The 16,051-nt window shown below is 42.4% G+C and overlaps 1 protein-coding gene across 1 annotated transcript in view; it reads right to left on the reverse strand.

Annotated features, from left to right (window-relative positions):
* The window catches only part of LOC145413264 (uncharacterized), a 115,156-nt gene that overhangs the window by 72,138 nt on the left and 26,967 nt on the right, over positions 1 to 16,051 (reverse strand). The window contains exons 11-12 of the mRNA XM_080282992.1: positions 4,181 to 4,306; positions 691 to 851 (exon numbers count right to left, since the gene is read on the reverse strand). Of these exons, the coding sequence (XP_080139118.1) occupies positions 691 to 851; positions 4,181 to 4,306 (287 nt within the window). The remainder of the gene's footprint in view (positions 1 to 690; positions 852 to 4,180; positions 4,307 to 16,051) is intronic.

Here is a 16,051-nt window from a genome sequence, read left to right on the forward strand (position 1 = left end):
CACCCTTGATCTTCCAATCCAGTCCCATGCTAACTCTTTCAACCATAGAATGTATGAAATCTTTTCAATATTCATTCACACTATCTCCAGATAATTTTTTTTTCTTAAGAATGGCTGTCATTGTCACTGTCTCTGATGTTTTCCTCCTCTCCTGGGAACTCCTAGACAGGGGATGTCCAAAACAGAACCACTTCCTGGCTACTTTATCTTCACATGCTTCTTGCTCAAACATTCCTCTTCCTTCTCTCTCACCAAAATACTGCTCCACTCTCTTCTTTTTTATTGCATGCAGTTTCTTTTTCTGTGCCTTCCCTCCTCTCTTCCTGTTTCTCCCATCTTTCCTGTCACTACTTAATGCTTTTCTTTCCGTTACAGGTGGCTTTACATTGAGTGACAAACCAAATGGTTTCCTGTAAGCTAAGAAACCATTTACAACGCTGGGTGGCAACCATATAACCAAGTCATACGTGCTCCCGACATGTCAAGTGGGTTGGTGGAGGGTTAGTGCCCCTCTCTGTAAAACAAATAACTCAGAGTCAAATGGCCACCCCGTACGGGATTATGGCATCTGGCAATAGATGGATAGATAGATAGTTTGCATCAGGGTTACTTGCTCAGATCAACTAACGGTATATAAATATGTACTGGTATCACTGTGCTGTACTGGTAAGAAGCTGTGTTATGACTCACCTGATAATCAATGCCGTTGGATCTTCATTGACATAGTTGTGATTGACAATCTTACGAGCTTGTTGGGCATATCGTAATGTTGACAGAGTTTCTTCCACATGCATACTGCTTGGTGACACAGTGGCAATCATAGCTGTTCTAGAGTTACCACCAAGTGATTCCTGAAAAAAAAAATAATAATAATAATTAAAAAAAAATAACATATCTCACTTCAACATAATGCTGTAAGTAATGGAGCTGAATCTAATTAGTATCCTGTGGTGTTCACTTCATTTAGTTTTGACATACTTACATGTCATCCCTGTTCATCTAATGTTGGCTCTCCATGCTGCATGATCTCTGGCAGCAACTTTGTCCAGTCTCTTCCCGAAGTCCACTTCTCAGTGCTGTAGCAACCACATTCACACTCAGATCTCTTCACCCAGTTTTCATTCTCCATTCTCTCTATATAGCCAAATCACCTCATATCATTAATCCCATCAATTCCCAGTGAATCTTTCAGTTGCTCATTCATAGTTACATCATTTGCAGTTCTAATTTAGGAAATGCACTATACATCTTTCTGACTTCAAATCTCTGCATGTCTTCCCAATTTACTATTTAACCCACCCCATCCCAACCACTTTTCCACCACTGACTTCCCCCAATCCTGACCATTTTTGGAAAAAATTTTTTTTGGCTCAAACCTCCGCTTTTGGTGAGAAACATCAAAAATTCATAGAGAAATCGCTCACCTGAGGTTTAAAATACTCGATACAGGTACGAGTACCTCCTTACCTTACTGGGTTTTCTAACAGGCTGGCACCAAAGAAAACGAGTTCTATGGGAGGATAACTATTTCACACCACTCATAAACGGTATTTATTTATTTACTTGGTACGAATTTATATGTAGTACGAGAGTATATTGCTTTTCAAGCAGTAATATAGGCCTTATAAGCATTGTTTCACTCACTAACTCATCACCATACCTGATCTTTTTTTGCCACATTACCTGATCATCATTTCTAACTGTTTCTTCCTCTAATGCTATGTAAAGTTTGCCCTCCACATTGTCATTGATTGGGGAATCACTCTGGCCCTGAATTTCGTACCGTGGCATGACATGGCTTTACTGGACAGGTCACTGATAACAGGTGAATTGCTGAGACAATGGCATGCAGGGGGGGGGGAGGAGGAGGTCATGCTGGGTAAGGCATTGTCCCTGCCTGGCATCTTGTAGAAGAAGGTGTCACGTGTATACGTACCAAAAATCACTTGCGAAAATTGAAAATTGTGCAAATTAGGGACCTTACAATTTTTTCGCGTTTATGTACGTCGACGGGATTGGCAGTGACAAAACGTGTGGACATTAAAGAACGTCGACGAGATGCCGTGGGTTAACTTTCTTTACTAAAAAGTATTACACTTCTCACACATGCAGTACACAATTTTCCCATAGTGTTATGGGAAAGCTTCCTCAACATCAGGAAAGGTAACAGTTCCCTGAACCTCTTCCATCCACTCCTAACCCTTGCAGAGGACCTAGCTTCATCCCCCACCCCTCCTCCAGCACAAATCATATCACTCAGACAAAATTTTTACCCACTCAAAAGGTGCATCTGCCAAGTTAATAATGACACAACTAGCCCTGAAGCCTAAAAATAAATATATAAATAAATAAATAATAAATAAAAAAATAAGAACTGCATTGTCAGTGAACATATCAGTATGGTTAACTTTGATTTCTAGGGATGCATGGATGCAAAATACTATTCCAGGTCAAACAACTTTAAGTGACACATATGCTTTTGGTTTATGGCTATGGGATTACACACACACACACACACACACAATTTCATTCATTCATCATCTAATCCAGTGTTGCTCCATGAGAAGGGTAGGATATATGTATGTATGTATGTATACATATGCATGTACAGAGTGTGGAGCCTCTGTGGTACAGTGGTAGAGTGTGCATCTCGCACGCTGGTGGACGCAGGTTCGCCTCCCGCCAGAACTGTAAAAACTTTGGGAAGCGTTCACAGAGCCACTTACTGCTTTAGCGGACATAAGGGGTGTGGTGGTTGCACCAGTGTCGCATACTAGTATGCTTGCACCCAGTCGGCTTAAGGCAGGCCGATTAAGCTTGGTTCACAGACTACACACACATCCAAAGCCACTCCAACATTACTATCACACTCACAAGCACTTCTCGCCCTACATACAGTCTCTACCAGACAGCCAAAGCCACTGGGTAGAGATACACTGGCAGTATCGTCCCTGCTTCGGTAGGGATAGGCCGGTCCTGCAGTGGACACTCAACGGCTGATGATGTATGTATGTATGTATATGTGTGTGTGTGTGTGTGTATATATATATATATATATATATATATATGGAGCCTCTGTGGTACAGTGGTAAAGTGTGCTTTTTCATACACTGAAGAACAAGGATTTGCACCCCGCCAGGGTAATAAACTCTGGGAGCTTTCTTTTGGCCACGTACTGCTTGGCGGACATCAGGGGTGCTGTGGTTGAACCAGTGTCGCATACTATAAAGTATGCTTGCACCTAGTCGGCTTGCGCGGGCCGATTACACTTGGTTCACAGACTACACACACATCAAAAGCCACTACAACACTACAATTACACTTACAAGAACTTCTCACCCTACATACAATCTCTGCCAGACAGCCTAGGCCACTTTGTAAAGATACATTGGCTGTATCGTCCCCACTTCAGTAGGGATAGGCCGGTCCTGCAGTGGACACTCAAACGGCTGATGAGATGAGATGATATATATTTATAAAATATTTTTTTACCGAAACAAAATACAGGACTTGGTTCCTCACCAATTAACTAACAAAACATCAGTCTGTGAGGAATGCCAGTACGGGCAAGTCCCGGCTAACGAGCAATCGCTTAATAAGAATTCGCTAATACGAGGTCTTGAAATTTGCAGCACCGCCTGTTTAATGAGCAACTAAAATCCCCCCAAATCCCAATTTATGAGAATCGAGACGAGGGTCACACCGCAGCTGTCTATTTTCTCATGCTGTTTTTTGTATTTCATGCGTATTAACCCTTTATACCTGCTTAAAACGGTCTGTCACAAGTGTTGGTGGGCAGTGGGGATTACTTGGCTGGTTGTTCAACCCATCCCTATTGTACCTATAATTTATGTTAATCTGCTTATATTAATGCTGTTTTTATATTTCAGGTGTATTACCCTCTTGTATTAAACCCTTATTCCAGCTTAAAATGATCAGAGAGTCAGTTTTGGTGGTTTGGGGGGAGGCTGCTCAGAGGCCTTGCTCCCTAACCCTATTCTTCCCACAAGTTCTTCACTTTGTTTAACAAGAATTCAGCTAACAAGCAAAATTCTTGCTCCCAATTAGCTCACAAGATCAGGACCCACCTGTACTGTAATATCTGATATGCCATCCAATAATCTGGTTCAAATTTTGTTCTGAAAGGATTGGACAGTGTTTAATAAATTACAGAACTTACCTTTAATAGATAGGTGAGCACTGATTCTCTGTAAGGAATGAAGGGTCTCCGATGACCTTCACTTTCAGCCAAGGCAGTGATTACTTTCCCCAGAGTGAAAAGTGACTTGTTGATACACACACCTTCCTGGTTGATTATAAGGTTGATATGAGCAACATGTTTCTTGTATGTACACAAGCATGTATGCATACATGCACACATATGCACAAACACAAACACACACACACACACACCACCGCCACCATCACACACGCGCACACACACACACACACAATCGCCACTGCCACTGCATCCACCACCACCATCACACATGCGCGCACACACACAATTGCCACTGCCACTGCATCCACCACCACCACCATCATCATCATCATCGTCATCATCATCATCATCATCATCATCACCACCGCCACCACCACACACGGGCACACACACACACAACCGCCACTGCCACCGCATCCACCACCACCACCATCATCATCATCATTCTGACTTCCTCTCCCAACACAGGGCAGGGTGGGGAGTAGCAATGTCCAGACAGCCCAAGTTTACCCAGTCCAATGGGCCATGCTTCCATTCACTCATCATTCAAGCCCCCGGAATCCTGGTTCTATCTGATATGCCAAAAAACTTTCACCACATTTTGTAGCTTCACATAAATGTATCTTACAGAATCAGTTCGAAGGCTGTCATGTTAGAAAGAGGTGCCAAATCCTTGATCATGCACTTCTCACAACATTCATCCAGCCAGCTCGATTTCTTGTCCACCCCCTAGCCTCACCGACTTCCATATCTCTCTTCCTCACACACTCATCCACCATATCCCTCCACCTTCTCCTTGGCCTACCTCGCCTCCTCTCTCCTTCAAATTCGCTCAGATATACCTTTTTCACCACTCTATGGTTATCCATTCTCTCCACATGACCATACCATCTAAGTACACACTCTTCAATTCTGATATCCACAGACTTCTTCACCCCGCATCTTTCACATATCACATTATTTCGTATCCTATCCACTGTCTGTACTCCACATACATTCCTCAGCAGTCCCGTCTCCACTGCTCTCATCCATGACTTTTCATTTTCATGCCACACCATAGTCTCACACCCATATGTTAAAGTTGGCACTAAAACTCCTTCATGTCAGCCTCACACAGCTTTTTTTTTTTTTTTTAATGTCCAGATCCATTTCATTCCAATTCCCTGATTCCGATTCCTCTCCAACTTTGGTCCAGTATTCATCTGCCATTTCTTTGATCCTCAGCTTCTTGACTTTCAGTCTTTCTCCCTGACTGCTCCTCTCTTTCCTGGTCCACCTTACTCCTCTGAGCTTGATCTTGCATGCCACAATCATATAACCTGAAAGATCTCCAAATCATCCTCTCTTGGCCCTCTTATCAGCACCCATTCCCAGCATCGACCTCTCTGAGAGTACGTAATCAATCAGGCTCCTTTCAACACAGTCCCCATTCCCTCTATACCATGTATATTTACGTGCATCTTTGTGTCTGAAATACGAGTTACAAATACACAACCTCCTTTCCACACACATATCCTTCATTCGCTTCCCATTATCATTTTCTCCTGGTACTCCATTACAACCCATTATGTCACCCTCAGGACCAGTGCCTACTCTTCTATTTATAATGTCCATTACGATCACTTTATAGTTCCTGGGCATTTCTCCCACTGCTTCATCCAGCTCATCCCAAAACCTGTCTTTCTCTCTCTCACTCCTGTCCTCACACAGTGCATACACTACAATCACAGCCACTTTCACCTTCTCAAACTTGAACTTGACATACATACATCTCGAGCTGACACATCTGTAATCTCTCATTCCACTCTGCCACACCTCATTCATAAACAAAGCAACTCCTTCCTTGCATCTTCCTCCCCTATTCATGCCCGATCTTACAATTTCACACCCTCCCACTCCTCCACTTCATACCCTTTCCTCTTTGTTTCACACAAAGACATCAAGCCACACACACGCACACACACACTAAATGCTGCCAACACCTCACACTCTTCTAAACATATATACCAAATATGGTGTTGCATCAAAACCAATATCCCACAGAAGACTTTATATCACTCCCAGAGGTACAGGTAGAATAGCTGTTATTGCTGTGGCCCCTGGCTCATCTCAACATTAACACAGTGGACTGAAGGAAACTGTCCACTTCAGCCAGGCACTACCAGAGATTTTTTTTTCTTTTTTAATGGACTGTCAGTGTTGTAAGAGTAAAGTGCATGATATATATATAAGTATGCTGTGATGTGGAGGGCAACATTACAATGAGGGCATAGTGGACTGTCTGTGAACTGTATTTCATGTTTACGGATTTATGAAGGATGCTGTCTGACATGAGATACTGAATGGCTGTTGTGGCAATCTATGCTTGTGAAACAGTCCTGGATGGAGGAAGACGAATGCTGCTGAGACACTTCATGTGGTGCCGGAAAGTTCTTCATCTTCTCCTACTGTATGTCATGGGGGTGATGTAACATAAAAATTACAAAGCTGGGATGGATCCTGTACTGAAAGAATGAACTGCATTCCTCCTATGTTTATGTGACTTGACTGTGAATATTTATGTTTCTTGGTGGAAGTAGATCTACTGTACAATATTTTAATTTTCTGGTATTTATAAACCCTGCTGATACTCTTGGTGCTATTCCAGGCTTGCAGCTGTTAAGGTAGCAGCCCAGCGTAGCCTTATACACCAAATTTAGTGTTGTCTGGATGAACTATTTACGGATTATTTTCAGTTATTTCTGCAGTTCGAAGACAGTGTCTGTGAGTGTTTTGGCTTTGAGTTTATCAGATGCATTTACATCGATTTTGCTTGTGTGATGAGAAGTCACATGAGTATCCAGAGTAGATACGAAGATTTGAGGGATGCCTTAGTAAGGGGAAAGTGTCCAATTAAAGTGGGTGACCTGAGGGTGTGCTTCGGCTTTAGATCTCTCTGGAATGAAGAGAGTAATTGTTGGTTTTACTGATGAAGCAGTGTAAGTCAGTTTCCAGTGGGTGTAGGCACTGCTGGAGTTGACCAGTGCTTGCTGAGTAGTAGTAGTAGTTGTTCCTTAGGTAGTCTGGCCAAACAGCCACGAGTCCCTAAGGAAGGCCACGGCCAAGACCAAGCTTCCCCACAGAGCTCTCAAGGAGTGTATGTTGTGTTGTTGGTGTAGGTGATTGTATGCAATGCAGTCTCCATAATGTGCTTCATAGTATGGGGTGCTGTGTTACATCCTGGACAGCCATCAGTGACAGAGTCATCCAGCCTCTTCTGGTAACTTAAGAGGGCTGGATGATGCCTACATCTCAGCCTGGCTAGGTGGACCCTGTCTTCATGAGGGAGATAGGATTCAGAAGGTGGATATCAGGAGGCCATGCATGCAACTGTGTGTTGTCTTTAAGTGACTAAATGATGCGGCAAGTGATCTGAGTATGGATATGCTTCTGGAAGCTGGTCTGAGGTGGGTGAGAAGGGAGAGATAAGAGTATTTGTATTTAATAATAATAATAATAATAATAATAATCTGGCCTTTTGTTTCTCAAAAGCGCCAGTTCTTCCTTACAGGAATTCACTAGCGCTCGTTATTTTTACAATTACAAGAATTGTGACATTTCTTGTATATAATACAAGCTACATCATATATACATGAAAGTGGCAATAATTAAACCCTATAATCATCCGTCATAGTACCTCTCTCCAGGTCGTAGCATTTTGAAAAAAGAAAGGCTTTCAGCTGTCTCTTAAAGGATTCAACAGTAGAGAGTTGTCTTATGGACAATGGTAATCTGTTATATAATCTAGGGGCTCTATATGCAAAAGAACGATCAGAGAAAGATGACTGGTGAATGGCTCCTGGCTCATCAAGACGCAAGGAATCATCTTCACTGCGTAACATCACACCCGGGCGTGTCGATGGGAGTTTTAACAATTCAGCAAGATACTTCGGTTCACCAAACTTAAGAATCTTGAATGTAATAAGACACAGTTTAAATTCAATTCTAGCCTTTACTGGTAACCAATGCAACTCAATCAGAAACGGGGTAGTTGAGGTTCTCGGGGGGAGACCAAAGATAAGCCGTGCCGCCCTGTTCAACACAGACTGAACTTTTGTTAGTATATTATTTGGAAGACCAACCCACAGTGAATTACAATAATCAACGCGAGACAAGACCACTGCATGGACCAATGTTAGGAGGCACTGTCTATTCAGGAATCTTCTCACAGAATACAGATTTCTGATATGCAAGTTACACCCTCTTACAACCTGATTAATGTGTTCTTTGTAATTTAACTTAGAATTAAAATAAACACCCAAATTTCGAACAGAACTGACTGGATGCAGCTGTGACACGCCAATGTTCAAAGCCAGGGCATTGTCAGTGTCATCACCCCTTCTGTTTCCTCTGATGATGATGATCTCAGTTTTACCATCATTCAGCTTAAGTTTCCTCTTAGCCATCCAAATCTTAATATCAGACATTAGAGATTCAAACTTTATCTTAGTATCGTTGATATCTGACATCTTAACATAGAGCTGGGTGTCATCAGCATAAAAATGATAGGACACATCATGAGCATCAAGTAGAGACGATAAACTACTTGGGTAGATAGTAAATAGAATTGGACCCAAAACTGATCCTTGAGGGACTCCAAATAGAAGAGGAGCAGAATCAGAGCTAGCGTAATCAACAAACACTCTCTGAGATCTGTCCGACAGATACGACTTAAGGAGCAAAAGGGCACTATCACGAACGCCATAAAAATACAGATCATCCAACAATAGTTTATGATCTACTGTATCAAAAGCTGCAGACAGATCCAAAAGAACTAGGAGAGAGGACATCCCACTACAAGTTTTTGCCACCAAGTTGCTCTGAATCCTTATTAGTGCAGTTTCAGTCGAATGGTATTTTCTGTATGCTGATTGAACAACAGGAACAACTCTGTTGTGTTCCAGTAGTGGTAAGAGTTGGTCAAGTATGGCCCGCTCAATAATCTTGGATAAAAAAGACAGGTTAGAGACAGGACGATAATTTGTCATGCTCTCGACATCAAGGCCAGGTTTCTTAATTAGGGGCCTAAGCAAAGCACGTTTCTCAGACCGCACAAAATTACTTTCTAAGAAGCATCTATTTATTATGTTGCAGATAAAGTCTGCAGCATGCTCATACACATCAGGCAGTTGTGACATGTTACATGGATCGAGTGAGCAAAATGTTTTATTAAGTTCTCTGATGTAACATTTGACTTTGTTTACATCCAGTGGATGAAATGTTGAAAGCAAATGATCCCCGGTGCACCGTGGCTGGAAGTCAACTGAGTACACTTCACTAGGAGAACTGCTGTCTAAATCACTTCTTATGCGAGATATCTTACTTGTAAAAAATGAAGCAAAATCAGAAGCCAATTGGGCATCAGATAAAGAAGTTGGTTTAACAATTACATTCCTCCGACCAACCAAATTGTTCACAACTGCAGACAATTTTTTTTGATCACCACCACATGAATCAACTTTATTTTGATAATACCTAGCCTTTTGGGCTTTTACAGTGTGAACGACTGCTCTTCTCGCAAAAACATAACGCAAACGAGTTACTTCGGTCCGCTGCAAGCGCCACTCACGTTCTGCCCTTCTACGTTGTCTACGCAAAGAATTAATGGATGGACCATACCACGGAGAATTATCACGTACAGTGATTGTTTTTACTACCTCAGGACAATAATGGTCAAAAATTACCTGATTGTTTTTACCTAACTGCAATATACAGCATATGAGCTATGCTTGTGGAGTCCCGTCTCTGTTTCTCAGTAAGTCAAATTTTGTTTTAAACATGTTTAAGTTTTTGGACTGGACGATCTTTTTGTCCAGGCTATTCCACAGGTCTATGCATCTATAAGGAAAACTATATTTCTTGATATCCTTCAAGCAGCTTGGCTTCTTCAATTGCAATCTGTGTCCTCTTGATACTCTCTTATCCCATACAAACAGATCTTCTCTGTCAATTTTATCTACTCCCATCATGGTCCTGAACACTGCAATCATGTTGCCCCTCTCTCTCCTTTCCTCTAAGGAAGGCAAAGCCAGCTTTTCCAGATTCTCTCTGTACGATAGATCTGCCAGATTGGGGACCATCTTGGTTGCTGTTCTTTGTATTCTATCAATCTTGTTTTTATCTTTCTTTTTGTGTGGGGACCAAACTACTGCAGCATATTCTAACCTGGGGCAGATCATGGCCACTATCAACTTTTTCATCATCTCTTCATCCATGTGAAGAAATGCTACTCTTATGTTAGTAAAGAGTTTAAACATCTCTAACTGTCTTGTTAATATGTTTTTCAGGTGACAAACTATCCTGGACCAGCACTCCCAAATCTTTCTCTTCTCTCGCTTTTGTGATTGGTTCATTACCCATCAAATAGCTCAGTGATGGCCTCTTGGTACTTTTACCCATTTCTAATATTTTACATCATCAGCAGACTTGCATAACTGTTCACTCCATCTACCATATCATTTACGTAAATCAGGAACATTACTGGCACCAAAACTGAGCCTGTGGGACTCCACTTGTTACTTCCCTCCATCCAGACATCCTGTCCTTTATTACTGTCCTCATAAATGATGCATTATTACTGTCCTCATAAAATCAGCATTATCTCGCAGTCTACTTCTAATACCACTACATCTCTTGTGCACCCATTTATCACAAACACTGCACAAGATGGAATTACTTCCCATGCCCTTGTGGCAAACTGCACATGGCCACTCTCCCTCTTCTCTGACTGTACCGCCACCAACCCTAGATATCATCACTTTTGTTTTATCTGCATTAACCCTTAAGCCCTTGTGCCCCATACCATCTCCCCACTTCCTAAATCTTTCCTCCACCTCCTTTTCATTCTCTGCAATCAACACCAAATTATCAGCATACAACATCTCCCATGGAAGTCCGTTTCTGAAGTCACGTGAGAGGACTTCATGTACCATGATAAACAACATGAGACTCAAAACTGACCCCTGATGCACACCAACATTCATGGAAAACTCATCACTCAAATCTCCATTCACTCTTACCTGGGTGCGAGCACCCACATACATGGCCATAACCACCCCAACCTGCCACTCCAACCCAAACTTTCTCATTGCCCACTTCACCACCTCTCTAGGGACTCTGTCAAAGGCCTTTTCCAAATCAACAAAAACAAAATACAGATCCCCTTTCTTCCCAATATATGTTTCCTGAAGCTGTTGAACAATGAATAAGGCATCAGTGGTCCCCCTGCCTGGCATAAACCCAAACTGCATCTCATCAATATTCACTCTTTCTCTAATCATACCTTCTAGAACCCTCTCCATTACCTTCATTATCTGATCTAAAAGCTTTAAACCTCTATAATTTCCTCTTTCCAGGGCATCACCCTTCCCTCTGTACACATTTACAATTACACTCTTCAACCAATCATCTGGGACAACACACTCATATATAATCATATTTATCAGGTCAGTGACTAACCTCACCCCTATATCTCCTGAGGCATTCAACATTTCGGCAGTCAACCGAGACACACTTGCTGCCTTCCCCACCTGCATCCTGCCTACTGCCTCACTCACAGTAGCAGCGTCAATCAAAGGCCAAGGGCCAAACACTGGATCTGCTGGCTCCAAACCTTCCCTGTCCCAGTCAAACTCCTCATTCAACAACTGGCTATAATGCTCTCTCCATGTATCTTTAATAACCCCACTGTTCACTACTACCCTTCCACCATCATTCTTCACACTTTGCTCACCTATAATATCCCAATTATCCCTTTTCATCTGCTTTGCCACCTTAAATATCATACAGTATTTTTCCATTCCCCATGATTTAGGTTATCAAGTAAAGTCTCTGTGACTCAGACTTCTCCCTGTATACCTCTCTTCTAGCCCTACACTTGGCGCCAAGTATTCCTCCTCGTTACCACCCTTCTTCCATTCTCGGAAAAGCCTTCTTTTCTCCTTAACTGCAGCTTCTACACCCTCATCCCACCACCTTGCCGATATTAAACCATCAACATTAATATACGCCACTTTCAAACTTTTTTGTTGTTTTTATACCCTCTTCTCTCCTTCTCTACATCGGTACCACTTCCTCAATTTCTGATCCATAACTCTCCAATAAAACACTGTCTTCTCTTCCTCCATTCTCTCTTCGTTTTTTGCCTTTACTTCCTTTACTAACTTCTGTATTTTTGCTCTTTCTTCCTCATTTGCATCTCTCCTTATCCAAACATTTTTGAAGCCCTCTTTGTCTGATAATTTCCATGTTCTGTTGATGATTTTGTTTACCATTACCTGGGACTTAAAATTTACTTTCAATGGCCTCGCCCCTCCTTCCTCATACTTTCCTAACCTAAACACTTCTTCAATCTCTTGAGCTTCATTGTTACCCTCCATAACTACTGATATTATTTCTTTAACCATACTCGGTTCTTCTCTTTCCCTTTCTGATCTTACTGTCATACGTTTTTCTTTTACTCCTGAAATTATTACACATTTTTTCTTATCTGCTACATCTCTGACTAAAGATTCTCTTCTTCTCAGTACCTTAACCACTTCCTTCTCTACTTTTTCACTGCTTTGTTGTTCTATAATCTCTTTTAAATTTACATTTCCTTCCTCCTGAATTTCGTCCACCCCTTATGTTGCTCCTTGATTTCCTTAATGTGCTCATCTTGCATCCTTGATTTGGATGCATACTCATCTAGTTTACTTTTCATCCTGTCCCTTTCTTCTTCCAACCTCTTATTCTCCCTCTCGAGCTGTTTTATTTCATTTGAGGCAGATTCATTACTCCCTTTTAATTCTGTGACTTCTCTTTCTTGTTCGTCACTGCATGTATAAATTATTTCCATTTTATTCTATAGAACTTTGACCTCTTTCTCCTGCTTTAAGATCCATTCCTGCAACTCTCTAATTACTGTCCATAACTTTTTTAACTCCAGGACATTCCTCACCACTGTTTTCTCTACTCCTGCTACTCTTGTTTGGTTCAGCTTAGTACTTCCATTTCCCACATCATCTTCGGAGAAGTCCGCAAATTCCCCCTCACCAGTTTAAACAAAGCTTCGTCCCTCTCCACCATGATGCAACCATGTGGAAACTTTCTATTTCCACTGTATCTTGTACTCTTTACGACCGAAATCTGCAGTTTTTTTAACTGTTGTCCAACGGGAACACCACTCACGCACTCATTCACATAATCACAATAGGCTTGGGAAGAGGGAAGGGTTCCAGAGGACTGGAAATCAGGTATAATTGTTCCTCTGTACAAAGGAAAAGGGGAGAGAGAAGTATGTGGTAACCATAGGGGTATTTGCCTTCTTAGTGTGACTGGTAAAATATATGGTAGAATACTCATTGATAGGGTTAGGCATATGACAGAGGAGCTAGTTGGAGAAGAACAAGGGGGATTTAGGAAGGGAAAAGGGTGTGTAGATCAGATATTTGTTCTAAGATGTTTAGTGGAGAAGTATCTAGAGAAGGGAAGGAAAGTGTATGCTGCCTTCATGGACTTGGAGAAAGCTTATGACAGAATAGATAGGCAAGGTATGTGGAAGGTATTGAGAATATATGGAGTGGAGGGGAAATTGTTGAGTGCTGTGAAGAGTATGTACGAGGGAGCTAGGGCTACGGTGCGAGTGGATGGTGAGCTGAGTGAGTTCTTTGATCTCAATGTGAGACTGAAACAGGGGTGTGTGATGTCTCCATGGCTGTTTAATATATATATGGATGGGGTTGTAAAGGAGGTGCAAGGTAGGGCAGTGGATGTGGGGGTGGCCCTAATGAATGAGGGTGAGATTTGGAAGCTTCCGGTGTTGCTGTTTGCTGATGATACAGTATTATTGAGTGAAGATGAATGGGAGTTGCAAGGTTTGGTGAATGAATTTGGGACAGTGTGTAGGAGGAGGAAGCTGAAAGTTAATGTAAACAAAAGTAAAGTTATGGTGTTTGAGAGGAATGAAGTCACAGAGTGTGCAGTGAGATTGGATGGTGAGGATATGGAGAATGTAAGTGCATTCAGGTACTTGGGTAGTGTGATGAGTAAGGATGGAACTTTGGGGGATGAAGTACGTGAAAGGGTACAGCAGGGAAGAAAGGTTGTTGGTACACTGAAAGCAGTGATGAGAAATAGGGAGGTGAGTATGGAAGTTAAGAAGTCACTGCATGATGGTATTGTGATCCCTACCCTGACGTATGGAAGCGAGGCGTGGACCTTGCAAGAGGGGAACAAGTCAAGAGTGAGAGCAGTGGAAATGAGTTACTTGAGAGGAGCATGTGGAGTGACGTGGAGGGACAGGTTGACGAATGAAGAAGTGAAGGAACGTTGTGGGGTAGATGTGGATGTGGTTGAAAAGATTAGGAGAAATACACTGAGGTGGTTTGGACATGTGGAGAGAATGGAGAATGAAAGACTGACTAAGAGGGTGTATGTAGGTGAGGTGGAGGGAGGGAGAGGTAGACCAAGGATGAGGTGGAGGGATGGAGTTGAGAGGTATATGAGGGAGGGGGGGGTGAGTTGGGGGGAGGGTAGTCAAATGGTGGGTGACACAGTGACTTGGAGGCGTTTTGTCTGCGGCCACCCTTTGCGGGATTAGGGCGTCGGGCTATAGATAGATAGATAGACAATAGGCTAGTCTCCTTTTCGCTGCTGATTCAGTGATTGTTTCCCGACGATCCAGGAAGAGCTCCGTCTCTGTCGGCGACCTGTATGTGTGTACGATATTGTGTGCTGGGTGTAATTTTGATGTTCCTTGGTGTGGGTGGATGTGCTGCCATGTAGTGTAGTGGATGTTGTGGGTTTGTGGAGGCTGCAGTGAGAATTTGGATGTCTCTCATGTCTAGGTGATCCTTGACTTTGAGGGCTTTGGTTTCTTGATGGAGGTGGTCTGTGGGTGTAGTAGCTGTGCAGCCTGTGATTATTTCTAGGGCCTTGTTCTGTATGGTCTGTAGGGTGTTGTAGTATGTTTTAGTGAGGTTAGCAGCCTAGGCAGGGCTTGCATAATTCATCACTGAATGTATATATTGTCTGTATACTGTGGTGGTGGTTTCTTTGTTGTGTCCAAATGTTGTACGGGCAAGTGACCTTAAGGCATTGAGTCTTGGTGTTATTTTTAATGTTTGTGATGTGTTGTTTAAATGACAACGATGTACTGTATGTCACACCAAGGATTTTGGGTGTGTGTATGTGTGTGGTAGGGGAATGTTGTTTATGGTGAGGTGTGGAATGTGACTTTCTTCTGCTGTCCAGTTTGTGAGAAGGGTCACTGTAGATTTGGCTGGGGCTATTTTGAGCCTGTTTGTGGTGAACCATTCGTGTAGTGTGTTGAGGTAAGGTTGGAGGATGTGTGCAGCTGTGTTTGCATTTTGGTGTGTACATGTAAGTGTTATGTCATCTGCATAGGAAGCTATGTGTATCTGCGGTGTGTGAGTATGTCATGCATGTATTGGTTAAAGAGTGTAGGGGACAAAGAAAATCCTTGGGGAACGCCATTTGTGGAGTTTCTGATGTTTGAAGATTGACCGGCAAATGATTACATGTGCACATCTGCCTGCTAAGTAGTTTGCCAGCCATCTTTTTGTGTTATTGTGCATGTTTGTGTTGAATATTTTGTTTGTGAGGCTGTGGCGTGGGATGGCATCAAAAGCTTTGCTAATGTCTACTGTGCCTAGGAGTGTTCTGCGTGATGGCCTAGCTGAATTCATGCCATCGAAAACTCTCTGTGTAAGGTCTGTAAGAAGAGTGTTTGTGGAGTGTAGTGGCCTAAAGCCATGTTGTGATGGGGCTAGGGGGGTGTAAGGTGTAACT

The sequence above is a fragment of the Coenobita brevimanus genome, chromosome 95 (assembly GCF_032717465.1).
Source record: "Coenobita brevimanus isolate Jiangsu-jjx chromosome 95, ASM3271746v2, whole genome shotgun sequence".
NCBI lineage: Eukaryota > Metazoa > Arthropoda > Malacostraca > Decapoda > Coenobitidae > Coenobita > Coenobita brevimanus.